General features: G+C 43.6%; 1 protein-coding gene across 1 annotated transcript in view; it reads left to right on the top strand.

Moving 5' to 3' along the window:
• The window catches only part of NOX3 (NADPH oxidase 3), a 61,993-nt gene that overhangs the window by 28,490 nt on the left and 14,947 nt on the right, over window positions 1–18,556 (top strand). The window contains exons 10-11 of the mRNA XM_049654676.1: window positions 4,731–4,890; window positions 17,369–17,515. Coding sequence (XP_049510633.1) covers window positions 4,731–4,890; window positions 17,369–17,515 — 307 coding nt within the window. The remainder of the gene's footprint in view (window positions 1–4,730; window positions 4,891–17,368; window positions 17,516–18,556) is intronic.

The raw sequence follows: 18,556 nt of genomic DNA, 5'->3' as shown, positions 1-18,556 counted from the left end.
CAATGACCTACAATGAAGCAAAGCGTTCCTAAGCTTACCCTGGCATGGAAAAGCAAAGGACTGTCCATAGGGACTCTGAAGTGACAAAAAATACCCCAGTGCCAGTTGTGGGCACTGTCCAATGTTCTGAAACATCAAGGATTTCTGCCAAACACCACAGCCTGAGACCGAGCCCCTGAGCATGGGAGACGATCACCCAAAATCGTTGTGAAGAGAGAGAGAGAGACACAAGACCTATTAGCTCAGTTGTGATCATGTGACATGCAGTGTCACATACTGTTCATACTGCAAGACATCACTAGCTTATCAAACTAGAAATGTTTGCGTATCTTGTGAAACACTCACCCAACGAGTTACTCGCCATCCAAGGCTTGACTGTATAAGCATCATCTCTGGAGACAAATCAGCTGACAGTACCTAACTACTACTCCATTTAAGACCTTCTCTTTTTTAATCATGGAAAGGAAGCAATGTAGCAGAATTGTAAGATTCAGAATGCAGTGCAAAGGCCTAAAATCGGGAGTAAAACTAGACACACAGAACGTCCCTGCCCTCTTTTGGTGTTGCCCAGATCAGTGCTTTCATCCTATCTCTAGCCTGGCCTCTGCTGTTAGTGTATACAGTTGCCTGGTCTATCAACCAACCTTCCCTTTCGCCCACCAGCTGGCATTTCAGCCAATACCCCAACAAGAACTCAGTCATGTTTCTCGGTAGTCAATATGCCTTCTATCTGTGGAGTGCATCGTCAGCTCAAGGCCCAACATGATATGTCCTCTCCCCCACCCCCCCCCCAGGTCTCCCTGGGCTTCTCGGCCCCACCTCCTGCCTCCCCCCACAGCCCCCACCAACACCACCTTGCACTCAGCCGTTCTTCCAGGCTTCCTTCTTGTTTTTCTCTTCTAATCACCTTTACCACTTCTATCCCCTCCATCTGGAGCACTCTTCCCCAGATCTCTGCTTGGCTGCTCCCTTACTTCCCCCAGGCATTTGTTCAAATGTCTCCTAGTGAGGTGTTTCCTTCTTGCCCCGTCTGAGACAATGACCCCCAACTGAAGCTCAATAACCACTTTGTCCCGTGCCCTGCTTCATTCTTCTACATGGTACTTATCAACCACCTGACACACGAAATATCTGCTCGTTTATCTGTTTACCAGGTATCTTCCCACGCTAGAATGGAAATTCCATAAGAAAAGGGACATTATCCATTTGGCTCACTTTGTTGCGTGCAGTGCCTAGAATAGGCCCTAACTCTTAGTTGGTACTCAATGAATATTTATTGAAGGAATAAAAACGAGTTGTTGGAAACAGTGCAATTAACCTTCATTTGTTAAACTCACTGATCTCTGCCTCTATACACGTGTAGGCATATTTGTCTAACTCTTCAATATATGAAGAATCAGAATTTTACTGGACTTCCTTGTTCGATTTTATCTATTAACGTTATTTCGTCTTTGAATTGAATCAAACACATGGGAGGGAGAAGTATAATTTTTCACTGCTTTGGACCCAGGAAGGATTTTTTTAAAGTTTGTTTATTTATTTATTTTGAGAGAGAGAGAGAGAGACTGAGAATGAAAGTGGGGAAGTGATAGAGAGAGAGAGGTAAAGACAGAGGATCCCAAGCAGGCTCTGCACTGTCAGCATGGAGCCCACTTGGGGCCGGAACCCATGAACTGTGAGATCATGACCTGATCATTACATTTTTTAAATTTTTTCTTAATTTTTATTTATTTTTGAGAGAGAGAGAGGCAGAGCATGAGCAGGGAGAAGCAGAGAGAGAGGGAGACACAGAATCTGAAGCAGGCTCCAGGCTCCGAGCTGTCAGCACAGAGCCCGACGTGGGGCTCGAACCCACAAACCGTGAGATCATGACCTGGGCTGAAGTCAGACGCTTAATGGACTGAGCAACCCCAGAAAGGATTTAAACCAGCCCGAGGAATCTGTGAGGCCCAGGCAAGAAGCAAACCTAGACAGAGAGCTGGGAAACTTCTTTATTCTGTGCCCAGGAAAAAGGAAGAGAATGGGAGCTATTTTAAAGCACTTTGCCTTCTGAGGTAAAACGGAGGAATTTCTCAGAGTTGATTGTAGAGATTTCAGTGACTAACCTGCTTCCTAGAGCCAAGGATTTCAGTTCTGACAGCCTGGGTTCAAAGCCCAGTTTTGCATATGCTCTTAGAGAGTACATGTCACTGTGTGCCTCGGTTTCCCCATCTGTAAAATAAAGATGATAATCGTAGTACCTAAGAGTTTGTTTAGGTTTAAAGGTGACAGTCCTTTAAAAGCCCTTAACATGATGCATAGTAAAAAAAAAAAAAAAAAAAGGCTGGCTATTATTATTAGCAAACTATGAAAGGTCACCGACCGCAGAGATGTCCGTGACAGCAATGACCACAGGGAGAACGTGTCTATGAGCAAAGGCCATAGGTTCAGAGAGTCGAGGGTGGAGGTCGATGAGGTGGGTGGGTGTGCCTCGGACCAGAGCAACAAGGAATCGCAGGGTGTGGATGCCAGAAAGGCTCATCGTTTTCCAAGCGGCATCCTTAAACTCTGGATCCAGATCGAAGAGGAAGTAGCTGGGTGAACTCGATGACCAAGAATTTGGGCAAAGAGAGTTGATTCAGGATTGCGAGAGGTCTCCAGAAATGGAGACGTTTTTGTCAGGGCGTCACGATAGCTACCATCAACCATTGAAAGGCCTGAGACAAGAAAGGGAAGAGAGCTGGTGCGTTTCTCGGGAGTGTGGTCAGAAGACAGAGGTTGGTGAGACGTGCGAAAAACAGTCTATTGCTTTGAACTGCCCCCCTCCGCCCCCCACAAGTTAACAGCAGAATGCGATCAGCTGTCGGGGTGGTGGAAGGAAGGATGACTATATTATCAGGGCAGTTGGACTAAATATTTTCTCCTGCCTCTTCCAGCTTAGATGCACAATTCTGATTATGAGGAAATTTATCTATTGTGTATTTCTGTGGATTATGTGACACAATTCTTCTTTGGGTTTAATTGTTATCTTTTCAAATCAGTGTCAGAGAAGTCCCAAATACAACTAATTATAAAAACAATTAACGGTAAGACATTTTAATCCTTGGACAGTTTCATTTTTTCTCTCTCAATTCCCCTTATCTAATTATTTATAAAATAATCTACAGTGGGCTGAGATACTAACCCTTTCTGGTTAATGACCTTTTATTTTTATTCTTCCATTTCCATAAATCAATATGTAATAAAGCCTTATTAATTAAGATTAACTTGAAGAGAGTTAATTTGAATTATTAGGAGGTCTGGCATATGGAATATTTAAAAATAAAACCCAATTGAACTTTCATGAACACAAAGTAAGCCCAAATGGGCCAACCTCGGGTGCCTTCTACAGACACCCCTTAGGGAATGGTTATGAATAACTTAGAAGCCTTTTAATTAGCATATCTCTGTTCATATGTAAATGTGTGCTTTTGGAATAGTTGAGGTTATTTAATACATTCTGCTGACTGAAATATTTTAAACATTCCCTTTACAATTTATTCAACAAATTGTTACTGAACGGCTCCATGCCACAGAGCATGCCAGGCGTTGGGACGCAGTGGTGAGCAAAGACAGACCTGGCCCCTCCCACTGGAGACCTTGTTGTCTCGTGATCAAGAGAGACACAAATCAAATCACGCGCACACACCCAAAAAACTGTAAAACTACAACAGTGATGCAGACTACAGAGGAGGGGTACATGGGGCTATAAAGTATATAAGAGGGGATTTAGCCTTAGTGCAAAGGATCCACGAAGCTCCCCCAGGGAAATGATGATTGAGAGAAGACCTAATGAAAGGGTAACTATGAACCAAGACAGGGAGAGGGGAGGAATTGGGACCCAGTATTCCTAGTGATTACTTGGATTATCACATGCAAAGGCCCTGTGGCAGAAAGGGGGTACTGTGTATTTTGGGGAAGGAAAGAAAAGCCAGTGTGGAGAACTGGTGTTGAGAAATGGAGTCCAATCCGGGGGCCAGTCTCTTCCGGACCATGTTAAAGACAATCGTATTTATTCAATAAATATGCTTCATCCTTACCAAGAAAAACTTGCTAAGCAAAGACAAAACGTCAGGCCTGATCATCACAGATTTTGAGCTCACGTAATCTGAAACAACAAGTTTTAGAAGTTCCACATACCTGACAAATGATCTCAAAATTATACTTATTCCAAATGAATGGCTTCTATTAGATGAAAATGATATGAACGCACTAAGGTGTGGGACTGAATAAGTAAAAATAGAGAAGAAGCATGTTAGCAAAAGGACACATAAGCCTTCTAAACCACCTTCTGCTTTATTCCTTTGATGGTGGAAGAAAGGAGAGGAGGGAAGGGGAGGGAAGGGGAGGGGAGAGGAGAGGAGAGGCGAGGCAAGGAGAAGAGAGGGCCTCTTCTACCAGGGCCAAAACAAGCTTCTAGAAATTGTAAGAAGAGCCGGCCACGGGGAAGAGGAGTGGGCTCAAGCAAGAAAAGTCAGGCTTTGTCCTACCATGAATGCACCTGGGCTGGCCTGTCTGGTCGTCCCCCCGTGAGTCCAGGCCCCCAGTTCCTCATGTTAAGTCTAGGCTCTCCAGACAGGACATTCTCAAGCTCAGAGCCAACCCCCCTGCACCCAGTTACAAACATCCTGCAAAGAGCCGTGCTTGAGGGTGGCTTTGTTTTCGAGAGCGTCGCGGCTGAACGTCACCGAGGCCACATTCTGTGATTGCAGGCTGGCGGTGGACGGGCCGTTTGGAACCGCACTGACGGACGTGTTTCACTACCCAGTGAGCGTGTGCGTTGCTGCAGGAATAGGGGTCACTCCCTTCGCCTCTCTCCTGAAATCCATATGGTACAAATGTGAGTCGCACACCCAGCTGAAGCTGAGCAAGGTATGGAAAAAATCATGAGTTCACACTTAACGTGGATTAAGAGGTTCCACATCCTTCTATCTATCATCTGCCAATTCCTGGGGAGGATTTTAATTAACTATGAGGGATAAATTCAAGGATCCTTAACTATACTTATGTTCTTAAAAATCTCCATTCGGTATTACATTTATGAGAAGGGTTATGTCTAATCTTGTTAAAGATGACAAGACATAAATTTTATTGCTTCGTTGCCATTACAGGACATGTAATTGCTCATGTCAGTAAAATATGGACAGGCTGCAAATGGCTTTGTGACTGGGCGACAGTTAGTGATATTAACAGGAGGCCTTTCCCTTAGTCTCTTTGGCCTGATACTATGGTTGCAGGATGCAATTCAACATCTTCCTTTCGTGCACTCGTAGCCTTAATAAGAATGCCACGGTTGGAACTCACTGGCCTGCTTACTTGATATCGCCAAGCTCAGAATCTCTTTTGTCATGTCTGATGTGTTCTCTGACTAGACACCTCCATGGTTACCTTCCTTCCTTTGTCCTGCCCAGAGACTGTCCGTACTTTAACCCTCCGAGGCCCAGCCGTAGACACCAGAACAGCAGGAGAAAGGGAGCCATGTTGACGCCAAGGGAGGAGGACTCGGGATATTAAGGAGGACTCGGGATATTAAGCGAGCCCGGTTCTGGTCCTGATTCTGTCACTTGTCTGGTTCACACTTTGGCTACACTTTCCCACCTGTCAAAGGAACTCACTTAATTCGATTAGCATGTCTGTCTAACATAGTTGGATATGAACATTAGTCTTATGATATGGCCCACAAAAGAGAACTCTGTGGTCATAAGAACTTAAAGTGCTACAAATCTCATTCTAGGAGATTCACATCATTTCTTGCCCTACTAAATAAGTTCTATAGAAGAGAACCTCATTCGGTTTTGTTTCACCCACTTTTGTCAGGCTTAGTTAGCCATGGAAACCTTCTCCACCTAGCATTTATTGAGCAAGAGCATTCTTCAAAGCACTGGGGCAGTATGAGACTAGAAGAGCTCTAAAGTTGGGGCTTTCCCAACTAAGAAATAAGAATAGAATTCGCTATCATTTCGTGAGTTTCCAATGACAGGTGCTTGACCTACACTTTCTCATTTGATGGTTATAACCTTCCCAACAACTTTATAAAGTAGATAATACCAAGCTTGTTTTCCAGATAAGGAAGCTGAAGGTTAGAGAAACCAACGTGTGTTCCCTAAAAATACATGGGTAGTAAAAGGCAGAATCAGGATTCCGATTAGATCCATCTGGCTCTTTCCATGACATGACCAACATATGGTAGATATGACTGCCACCATCGTGTTATAGGCAGACTGTGGGACTCCTGGCCAGAGAATCCGCCCCAGCCTCACTGCACCCTCACTAAATGCATCACCTTGAGTGACTCAAGTCACCTCTCTGACTGGGTTTCCTGATCTGCGAAATGGAGAAATAAGGGCCCATCTCCAACGGGGAGTTTTAATACCAAAGAAGACAAGGAAATAATGTAATGTGTGAAGAATGTAACGTAAATGTGTACAGAATGATATAAAAGTTCATTATCACTGCCAAAGATGTGGCTTCTACTACTAATAGCTTAGACCCATCAAGCCTTGACTACCTGGCAGGTGGGAAGTTAGGGGTTTTACACATACTATCTCACATCATCTTTTTAAGGAACTTATCATTTTTATTCCCATTTACAGATGAGAAAATCGAAGCTGATCACAAAGCTAATAGGAACGATAGCTTGTATTATCAAATTGGCATCGTTGCTCTTTCAGATAAGTGACATACTCAGTTTAGTCCTGAGGAACCCAAAGCACAGAGAGCTGGGAAATAGTAGAAGGAGAGTCCGAATCCAGACTCTTCTTTTGCTAAAGCCCATCGCCTCTCCTCTCTGCCACAGTAAGTTCCAACAGAGTGTCTTAGTCTGTTGGGGCTCCTATCCCACGATACCAACAGAAACGTATTTCGCACAGTTCCAGCTGCTGGGAAGTTCAAGGTCAACGGACTGGCTGACGCGGTGTCTGATGAGAGCCTGCTTTCTGGTTTACAGATGGCGGTCTTCTAGCCTATAGCTTCCCTGGCAGAAGGGGGTGAGCGAGCTTTTTGTAGTCCTTTCTTCTTTTTTCATCAGCGAGAGTCCGATTTGTTGTCTCGCAGTTCTCGACTCAGTGAGGAAAAAAATAGACACAGAAGTCTAGAAGTCTGGAGTCCTTTTCATAAGGGCACTGGTCTCACTCCTGAGGGTTCCTCCTGGATAAACACATCACCTCCAAAATACCCAACTTCCCAATATTATCGCTTTCAGGGATTAGGTTTCAAAATATGAATTTTGGGGGGACGCAAACATTCAGTCTATGGTACAAAACAAGTAAAACAGCTACTTTTCTATTTATCTGGGCCTCACAACAATGCTTTGTTATGGTTTATGAGGATTTCTCAATCCCCTAAGCTTTCTCTTTCCTCTTGCTGTCTCCCAGGTAAAACTCACCCATACAGGCAGCTTCTTCCTTCATGGTTTTCCCAACACTAAAGGTCATGTTATATTTCACATGAAGATGGTGATGGTGGGCCTGACTTTCGTTGACTTATTCGCTCAGTGAATAACTATTCAGCACCTACTACGTGCCAGGCCCTTGGATACAGACGTGACATGCCTCTCACTTTCCTCACACCAGACTTAGAGCACCCCACCCTTCTCTCAATATTCATTAGCCTTATGCTTTTATGTCATGTTCACAAAGGATCTCATTTCCCCTGATTCTGAGCTCCTTGAGTGCGGCTTCTTTGGATATGCATAATGAGATACACACACACACACACACACACACACACACACGCTATAATTTTTTAATAAATCACCTAGTGAATAAATGTCTCCAGGCCAAAACGAATGAACAAATGGCTTCTATGCCGTTTTTGATAAAATCCTAGTTTACGAAGATTAAGTCATGTTTATTTAACCAAAAAAGCTATCTGTTCAGTAATGTTATAATTCAAATAATATGTTTCAATTATTTTACTACAAATGGGAAAAATTTTTATAAGAACCCACAAAATCCTGACACCACCTCCTCCTTCACTATTTCATTGTTATTTCTGGGCTCTGTGTTTGGGGTTTCTCAAGGCTGTTTCAGCGGGAGGGTAAAGCAGTTACCACAAAGCTATAAAACAGGGTCATTGGTCTCCATCCAAAAAAAAACCCCAAAAAAACCAAAACAAACAAAAAAAAAAACAGAAGCCAAAGGATTGGAAATAAAAAAAGATGTTTTTATAACTTACAGAAAATGGGGGCAATATTAGGGCAATAGTCCACCAAAAATGAAGGTCAGAATAATGGTATATGGCAGAAGAAAGCTAAAAGCATAGAATCACAAAATAACTTGAGAGGTCTTAACTTCCCAGCTTTGCATATGACCATGAAAGGTCAGAGTCTGTACTTAGACTGGGAAATGAGGAAATGATTTGTCTGAAGTCCCCCAGCTGAATCAGGATCGGACCGTGTGTTTCCAATTTCCACATCAAGGCTCTTTTATGCAAGAGGTGAGATTTCATGCTATTGAAAGTTTAGGCTGCAAATTATGCTTAAGATCCTTATGCTTAAGTTAGAGTCTACATGTAGCAGAAGTTTAAAGAAGTTTTTCTGTTTTAAAGCCACTCTGTGCTTGTTTGAGTACAACTATCATTAGGCTTATGTAACTAATATTTGTCAGGGCCGCCTACATGTTTTTGAAGTATAAATACCCTTTCCATGAAACTGTCAGCATCTCTATAATTTTTAAGTGCAGGGGAGCACAGCAGTACATATTTATCTAACAGCGTCCTCACAATTATAGATCTGGACTAGAGTTTTCAGATTGTTCTCTTCTGTAGTAAGGAAAGGGGAAAATGCAGCATAGGGGTTCTGAGCTGGAATGTTAAGCCTAGATGGTTAACTGCAATGAGATGGGATTTCCTCCTCCCTGTATAAAAGACCGGTTGGCATAAAGGCATACATTTTTACATGCAAGCCTGACGTTGCAAATCTACAGTAATAACAAAACCGAAAGTTTTGTTGGTTGTTAACCATTGCGAACTGTTATCTCTTCACCCTTCTCTGCCACGTTATTCTAGAAAACTTCTAAGTTAAATGCAGGAGAATAGCCAATAGGACGCCTGCTGCTTCTTTAGGATCGTGTGTAGCGTTTTCTATTTGAAGCCAGGGTTTTAAATTTTCTTTCTAACTATCTTTTATTTTTAAAGATGGTGGGGAGGAGGGGGAGAAGGAGTTGGGAGGAAATTTCCCAAGAAGGCAAAGTAACAGTAAGTAGAATGATGGCTTGCCAGGGGGGAAAGAAATGGGGAAAGGCTGTAATATGTGAAAAGAGGTGTTTTCAACACAGGAGTAGGAGTCAAACTTCACTTGGTGGAAGGCACAGGACACATCTTCGGGATGAGGGGAGGAGGTGTGGGTGGTTGAGGAGTCCCTGATACAACTTGAGGGAAGCTGAGTGCTGGGCGTGTAAATACCCCCTGGCAATGAATGTCCTCCAACGCCTGCCTAACGGGATGATTAATTCCACATCGCACTCGATTTGTGAAGAGAGCTTTTGAAAAAAATTAGGACAGTTTGCTTGTGCAAACTGTCAAAATGATGAATGAAATAGGTGTGTACAAATGGGGAAGGGGGGATTGCGGGCATCAATATATTGGCTTATACATTTTAGTTTCCCTAATGTCACGGCAGTGTAGACAGGGCTGAGAGCACGGCCAACTGGAAGATTTGGTTCATTTTCTTAACTGCATATGTAATCTTCAGACTATAATAAGATAGATTACCAAAAAACTGAGATAATCTCATTTCTTCATAAATTGTCTTCCTTCATCGCCTCAATAATACATAACCATGATAATGGGTATTTATAGTGTGTCCCATGCAAGATGGCCTTGGGTTCTTAACCTAATATAATAAACAGATAATTCAAATAAAAAGACAGCATGGGCCAGTGGGAACAGGCAAGGCGGCCAAGAAAGGCAAAAATCCATACTCTACTTAAATATATTAATAAAACAAAGGAGGGCCTGCTCTCTTTTCTAATGAATGAAAAATGCACTTAATTTAATCTGTTTAGTTTGAGAAATTATTTGCTTTCCCTTTTCCTCACACTGGAGCTCTGGCCACTCCTGGAATTGATCACCTCTGCTAACCACTCACAGTGCTGTAATAAATTGAACTGGGACACACGAGGCCATGTTTACCTCTCCAGAAAACACCCGTGCCCCCCCCCGCCATCGTTCCCTAGACAGATAAAAGACTTCAGTCCCCTATCAGGACTCACCCTTGCCCTGTGGGATAGTGACTAGTATTAATAGTTTTGATACTGTGGTTTATTAACCACACAAGCCATACGAGAGTATAATGTCCTTGTAAAATATTCAAATAAAATAGTCAAAAATCTCCCTCCATTGGCCTTCCTCCCCAAAGTAACCACCACCACCACTTTGTTCTCTAAGGGGTTCACCATTAAACATGGGGGTGTGTCTCATTCCCTTGCTTCTCCATGCATCTGCACATGCACACCCACCCATGTGCATATCACGGTGTTGTTTTATTCGTTCGTAAACAGAGATGTGGGTAGGGAGAGACAGAGAGATGTGCACTTTGTTTTGTTGTTTTTTCCCTTTATATAACATGGCTCAGCGTGCCTTCAGCGTCAATACCTAGTGATTGACTATCATTTTTTTTCAATATCTGAAGTTTATTGTCAAATTGGTTTCCATACAACACCCAGTGCTCATCCCAAAAGGTGCCCTCCTCAATAACCATCACCCACCCTCCCCGCCCTCCCACCCCCCATCAACCCTCAGTTTGATCTCAGTTTTTAAGAATCTCTTACGCTTTGGCTCTCTTCCACTCTAACCTCTTTTTTTTTTTTTCCTTCCCTTCCCCCATGGGTTTCTGTTAAGTTTCTCAGGATCCACATAAGAGTGAAACCACATGATATCTGTCTTTCTCTGTATGGCTTATTTCACTTAGCATCACACTCTCCAGTTCCATCCACGTTGCTACAAAAGGCCATATTTCATTCTTTCTCATTGCCACGTAGTACTCCATTGTGTATATAAACCACAATTTCTTTATCCATGCATCAGTTGATGGACATTTAGGCTCTTTCCATAATTTGGCTATTGTTGAGAGTGCTGCTATAAACATTGGGGTACAAGTGCCCCTATGCGTCAGTACTCCCGTATCCCTTGGGTAAATTCCTAGCAGTGCTATTGCTGGGTCATAGGGTAGGTCTATTTTTATTTTTTTGAGGAACCTCCACACTGTTTTCCAGAGTGGCTGCGCCAATTTGCATTCCCACCAACAGTGCAAGAGGGTTCCCATTTCTCCACATCCTCGCCAGCATCTATAGTCTCCTGATTTGTTCATTTTGGCCACTCTGACTGGCATGAGGTGATATCTGAGTGTGGTTTTGATTTGTATTTCCCTGATAAGGAGCGATGTTGAGCATCTTTTCATGTGCCTGTTGGCCATCCGGATGTCTTCTTTAGAGAAGTGTCTATTCATGTTTTCTGCCCATTTCTTCACTGGGTTATTTGTTTTTCGGGTGTGGAGTTTGGTGAGCTCTTTATAGATTTTGGATACTAGCCCTTTGTACGATATTTGACTATCATTTTATTTAGTGCCTTCGGAGCATCCCAAAGTATGGATAGCTCATAATTTATATAATGATCTTATTATTAATGAACATTTTGGCTGTCCAACAAGTCATATGAACTATAACGAGAACAAATGGAGGCACAAACAAGGAGAGTCCTCACTCACAGGGCAAAGCAGTAGCATAGCCATGAGATAATTAACGTTAAAGACCTTTTAAAGAAAAAGTCTTGGAGACTAAAAATGGTTGACAAAGACTGGCCTCCGCCTTATAATGGTTAATCAGAAAAATTATTCTGTAATTATATTTCCTTAAAACGGAACATGGAAGCCACATTAAGGAAGTTTCTCAATAAGAACAAATATTGCTTCAAAATTTGTTTGCGATTATATTCATCCAGAGGACCATTACGACAACAACAACAACAACGACAACAAAATAAAAGCCGGGACAATAATAGCTTCCACTTTTTGGATAACTAACATTTATTTATGTTTTCTAATCAGCCACAGTCTTTATCTTTTTGGAGAGAAAAACTCTCTTTTTGGAAAATGGTACTGATTCCCTCAGTAGCAAGTCTCTGTCACCCTAGTTGTTTAGAGTTTCTGATGGTCCTGTATTTTGTTTTTGTTTTTTTAAATTTTTTTTAATGTTTATTTATTTTTGATTCAGAGAGAGACAGAGCATGAATGGGGAAGGAGCAGAGAGAGAGGGAGACACAGAATGTGCAGCAGGTTCCAGGCTCTGAGCTGTCAGCACAGAGCCCGACGCGGGGCTCGAACTCACGGACCGTGAGATCATGACCTGAGCTGAAGTCGGACGCTCAACCGACGGAGCTACCCAGGCGCCCCGACGGTCCTGTATTTTGTACCGCATGGGTATCTGAGCATATAGCATATAGTTCAGGCTGCTATAACAGAAATACCATAGAGTGGGTGGCTTAAACAGCAGATGTTTATTTTTTTCACAGTTCTTGAGGCTGGAAGTCCGAGATCAGGAAGCCCACATGACTGGGTTCTGAGGAGGCCTCTTTGGCTTACAGATGGCCACCTTCTGGCTGTGTCCTCACATGACAGAGACAGAGAGAGCTCTGGTCTCTTCCTCTTCTCAGAAGGACACCAATCCCATCATTGGAGGTCCCATTCTCATGACCTCACCGAAATCTAACCTCCTCTCAAAGGCCCCATCTCCAAATACCATCACATTGGGTTTCAACCTATACTTTTGGAGACAACACAAACATCCAGTTCCTAACAGTGGGGAACAGAGGGTGCTGTCCGGAAGGAGGCGAGGTCACAGTGTAACCCACTGGCCTTCTCCTGGGTGGAGGCCTTGGTCAAGGTCAAGGTCAACGCTGGCACTCCATAAAATGCCTCCTGTGGGCTTTGCACACGCAGAGCCTGGAATGCACTTGGCCGGTGAAGGGGTTCCTCTTTTTGGACCACATCCTACAATCAATGCTGATATTCACAAACTGGCGCTGGAGATAAAGCGTGGTTTCACCTCTTCTCAGTGATCACTGCCTCTATAATTCACAAGTGACCCATGGGAACACAGACCCCCCAAGTAAAGCTGATGATTCCCTTTGCTCTCTCTAATATACACATGTGGTATGCATTCTGGAAGCTCCTCCAAACAACAGGGAAGAGAACAGGGGTCACAACTGACAGGTCTGAGCACTTAATGCACGTGTTAGACACTGTGCTTCCATGACCACAGGCACTCTCACCCTCACCATAATCCCGTAGGTTGTGGTTCTAGAAGGTGGTGGGCTTTCTGCCATTTTATGTACTCGGTCATCCAGGCTCACAGTAAATAACCTGCCCCCAGTTACCCACCATGGGGATGGTGAAGCCAGGAGTCTAGAACAGGTTAGAGGACTCACGGGCTCACAGTGTCCAACTACTCTGCCTCACCACATCATCAAACTCTGTCCTCAGGTACAATCTCCTTCTTTGAAGAGGAAATAAATAAAAAATTGTTGGCCCCGTTCCATCCTCGGGGAATCGATGTGGGGTCTGAAGAAATAGAGGTTGTACCTGTGGAAGTATCCTCTGCCTGTGTTCAGAGATGACTCTCTAGGCCGTGAGATAGGAACCTCTCACGGGGGGCACCAGTGGACCCCCCTGGGAAAGTCGATGGGTAGCTTTTCTTATTTCTTTTTCTGAGATTGCTTCTCCAAAAGCGGCACAGATCCATTTCCTTCTGACCCCCAAGTACCTTGACCTGGTCCAATGTAATTCTGCAGAATTCGAAGAGGAGCCCAGTTTCAGAGAGCGTGGGTGGCGCTCGAAAGCGAATACAGCTCTGTGTGTCGCTCAGACCCAGGCCCTCCGAGGTGGGGGTGGCTGAGTCCGGTACGGTGGTTCATGCCAGGAATGATGTGACATGAAGGCTTGTGACAGGCCACGTGCACACAGAGCGCTCTAAACCCATTGTGGGCTGCCGGAGTGGCCTCGCGAAACGTCTGCGGGTCCATTACATCTCTAGAAATATGTGCGACGAGTCCTGTAAAAGCAATAACTTTGTTACTGTGAAAGTCCTGAACTTTCATCTCTCTCCTGAGGATGACTTTCTACTTAACAAAACTTTTTAAAGTCGCCTTAAGTATTTGGAGCCCCGATACCAGCTACAGAATTCTGGAAGCCGCGCTTTAGACAGGTAACTGATTTGGGGTGGTTTTTTTTTTTTTGGAGACTGAGGAGGGGTGAGTGTGGGAAAGATCACAGAGGTGTAGCCTGTAGTTTGGGATATTTGTTCTACCAGCGACCGGGTCCTTCCTACTGGACGAAATGCAGAAGTCGAACTATCCTGTCCCTTCACAGTGAGTGTCCCTCACCGTTAGAAGGATGAAAGAGAGTCAAAGTAAATAGCCTCTTTCTCCGTTCAAAGTCTCTTTTCTTCTTTTTCTGCCTGAAGCACTTCTGAGCCTATTCAGCTTTCCTTCATTGCCTCTTGCACCAAAGCTGCCCTGTGTCACCTGTAAGTCAATTACAGAGGGAAAAACACACAAAGCCATTAGAAGGAAGTAAAAAGTATAAAAGGCCCGGCAAGCCCTAAGAACGCTGACACACTGCTAAGCCACAAGAAAGCAAGAACAGGCATGATTTCTATTTGAAAGGATGAGGGTCAGAGTGTGCAGGAAGCTAAGATGTGGGCATTTTTCAAGTAAGGATGATTGAGACTGGATTTGAAATTGACAGGTTTTCAAAAAAGTAAACAGGGTATTTTTCCTACATGAATGCATGCTAAGCACGTTCCTTAAGGAGTGGAAATAATAGAAAATAAATCAATGATGTTTGTTTTAACCTGAATGCCACCATGAATGGTCCTGGGCAAAACAACCTACTGAGAGCAGGAAGCAAGGGGAGGTGCGTAAGCAAGAACGGTATTAAATTCAATCAATAGGTTTTCTGTTCCGCCACGACCAAAGCAAGGAAAGAGGAAGGCTAAGGTTTTCAAAGAATAATTTACTTTTTCTAGGTTTGTTTATTTTGAGAGTGAGCGCTCCTAAGTGTGGGAGGGGCGGGGACAGAGGGGGAGAGAGAGAGAGAGAGAGAGAGAGAATCCCAAGGAGACTTCACACTGTCAGCCCAGAGCCCAACGCAGGGCTCAATCTCAGGTTCGTGAGACTATGACCTGAGCCAAAATCAAAAGGCGGACCCTTAACCGACTGAGCCACCCGACTGCCCCTCAAAGGATAATTCAGATTAGGCACTACACAAAGTGAAAAGAAAGAGGATAGCAGTATTCATCACCAACCCAGGATGTCAAATCAGCCTCCCTTGTTTCATGATCCGTCCTCAGACCTGCTAGACACCCCCCCGTGCTTTCTCCTCTCACACAAAGTCAAGGTGGCCCCAAGCCCCGTATCTGTGCTTCCCGGCCTCCCCCTCAGACCTCATCTCATACTGCCTCCCCTCCTTCACAACTCTAGCCACACCAGCCCCCTGGCTCTTCCCCAGAGGTCCCACTCCTTGCTCCCTCCATCAGTACCGTGATTCCCCTGCCTCCTTTATGTCTTTGCTCAAATGTCCCCTCCTCTTGACCATCTGACGTAGTATCGCAGCCCTTTCCAGCCCACCTTGTGTTTCTCCATAGTACTTATCACCCTCTGATGTATTCCGTGTCGTGCTTTATCGTCTTCTTCTCCATCTAAACGCAAACTCTAGGAGAATGGCAAATTTTTGCTCTTTTGTTTGCTCTTAAAGTGCCAGAGCCGAGAAGAGTCTCGACATAGAGATGTAGGACACATTTGTTGAGTCAACAAGTGAGTGAATGAACACAATCACTGTACTTGTGTGTTGGGGGCGGGGGGGGGGGGGGTTGGTTCATGGGGCACTCACCGGAAGGAACCATGGCTCAGATTTACGACTGCAAAGAAACAGGCACTCCGTCGGGGGGCTACCGCACTTAGAGATTATTATCGGAGCTGTAGTGGTACCGTCTGACAAATATTGGGCTCTATTTCTTTTTTTTTTTTAACGTTTATTTATTTTTGAGACAGAGAGAGACAGAGCATGAATGGGGGAGGGTCAGAGAGAGGGAGACACAGAATCTGAAACAGGCTCCAGGCTCTGAGCTGTCAGCACAGAGCCCGACGCGGGGCTCAAACTCATGGACCACGAGATCATGACCTGAGCTGAAGTCGGCCGCTTAACCAACTGAGCCACCCAGGTGCCCCTGGGCTCTAATTCTTAAGAGAAAAGGTCTTATCCTCTAGCTTTTTTGCTCTTACTGACTTCATATTAGAAATTCCTGAACAAACCTGGGGAACATGGGCAAGATGTTTAGCCTTGAAATACATTCTGTGATCTTTTTTGTTTCCTCATGAACTTGATCTGTTCATTAAATCTCATCTATAAGTTTCATCATGTTTGTGAGCTTGTAGGCTGGCTGGTGGAGAGAGGAGGCAGGGAACACCACCTATCAGAGGAGATGTTTGCTGATGGAGGTCAAGGCCAGCCCCCTTGGTAGATCTTGTTAAGTAACAGAGATGTCTCTTCGGTGGGGGGTGCAGGAAAACAGTAATGAGTAGCAAGGAACAGGGCTGTGAGAAAAATCAGGAGAATTACCAGATCTTTCTCCTGTGGTTTCTTCCAGGCACAATTATCTAAAACTCAAAGCACAAAAACTAAGCCTTTATTTCAGCAAACCCATAATACTCCTTGCCACATGCCGTTTGCTAAACACAGAGAGTTTAAAAAAAAAATGTTCCTAGACATAATTTCATTATAGTAGTTGACACACAAACTATTACCAACACCCACTAGCTTTCTTGGACACTGATATGTCTGGCGGAGGGGAAACTTCTGGCCCGTGTGGCTTCCTTCTGCAATTACCATAATCTCCACCCTCCGGAGGTCACGATGCGGAAGTGGATTAGCGCACAAGCTTTTGGGGTCTCTGGAGAAGAGAGTTCAAATCCTGAGCTTAGGTCATGAGTAAAGATGAAGGGGGTTGGTCTAACGGTTTATTCCCCTTGGGGAGCCGTGAAAGGCACAGCTAGTTATGATTATTAACCTCACTGAAAAGAAGCACAGCCAGGAATGTGGTGAATTGGTCCTCATCCGGTGAAACTGGCAACAGCCCACAGACTCCTGACTCTGAATTCACTCTGGACTTTTTCAAACACAATGTGAATTTTTTCAAAAGAAATCACAGTGTGACTGTTCCCTGGCAGAGAGAAGCATGTCATTTTGCAGAAGTGCCCATTTGAGCTCAAATAATTTAATGGAGATAAAGCAGTCTGTGATTATCAGCACATTATGAAAAGCGGGACAGATCCACTCTCTTGTCTTCTCTCTTGACAGGTGTATTTCTACTGGATTTGCCGGGATCCAAGGGCTTTTGAATGGTTTGCTGATCTCTTACTCTCGCTGGAAACACTCATGAGTGAGCGAGGGAAAGCTCACTTTCTGAGTTATCATATATTTCTTACCAACTGGGACGAAAATCAGGTATTGATAAGACTCTTAAAATGATCAATATTACATACGTCATTTAAAAATAGAGCAAAGAGAAGAAAAACCATGTCAATAATGGCTGTATGGTTATCTGGTGGCATGAAAGACTTATTTGTCTGTTCTTAAAAAGGAAAGAAGGATAAAATAAAACCAGATTAGAAGAGTTATTCAAATCATAGCAATAGAAAAATCTACAGTTAACTTGCTGAAGAATAGACAAGCAGATTAGAAAAGAGGTTAGTTAATGGAAGATAATCCCAAGCGTGGAAATCCAAGAAAAATTATGTCACCAAAAGTTGCATTTGTCATTTCAGGGACATCAAGCGCATATTATTGATTAACTGTATTGTCTTGTTCAGCTCCTGATTGGGTCTAATTCTATGCTTTCAGCTATTCAGAGTTAAATAGAAAAAACTCACAAGTGTTTACATTCAACCTTTTGTATTGTAAAGTATGTGAATGTCTACAGAAAATCATCATTATGAATACATGATTTATCTAGAGACTTCTTTTTCTTAAGGCATTCTTAGAAATCGTGTGCACATATGTTTATTCACCTAAGATCAAGATGGTCTTCTGTTGTGGCAGGTGTTTGGAAGCATATTGTATTAATGAAATATTAAGGTGGAGCTTCCCAAAAATAATGTATATCAAAATATCACACTAGGGTAGTATTTCAGTGTTGGTAATATTGAATGATAACTACTAAGTTCTAAATTTTTTTTAACTCCTCAAATATGGAAGCTAACAATGAAGTGATCCCTAGGTTTATGAAACTTTATGTTCTAATCAGCACTTCCATAGCTGCTTGGATTGATATTTACTTTAAGGAAAGTATGTTTGAGCCAAGATTTGCATTAATCACTAAATTTACAAATGAATGTGCTCCTGAGGGTGGGTGTTGGGCGCTCCTGCCCTCTGCCTCCCAGTCTGTCTCCCTCCCTCTCCCTCCTTCTCTCTCTCTCTCTCTCTCTCTCTCTCTCTCTGTCACACACACACACACACACACACACACACACACACTCACACACACAC

This window comes from Panthera uncia (assembly GCF_023721935.1).
Source record: "Panthera uncia isolate 11264 chromosome B2 unlocalized genomic scaffold, Puncia_PCG_1.0 HiC_scaffold_24, whole genome shotgun sequence".
In the NCBI taxonomy this organism is placed as follows: domain Eukaryota; kingdom Metazoa; phylum Chordata; class Mammalia; order Carnivora; family Felidae; genus Panthera; species Panthera uncia.
This window is presented reverse-complemented; position numbering and strand designations above follow the sequence as displayed.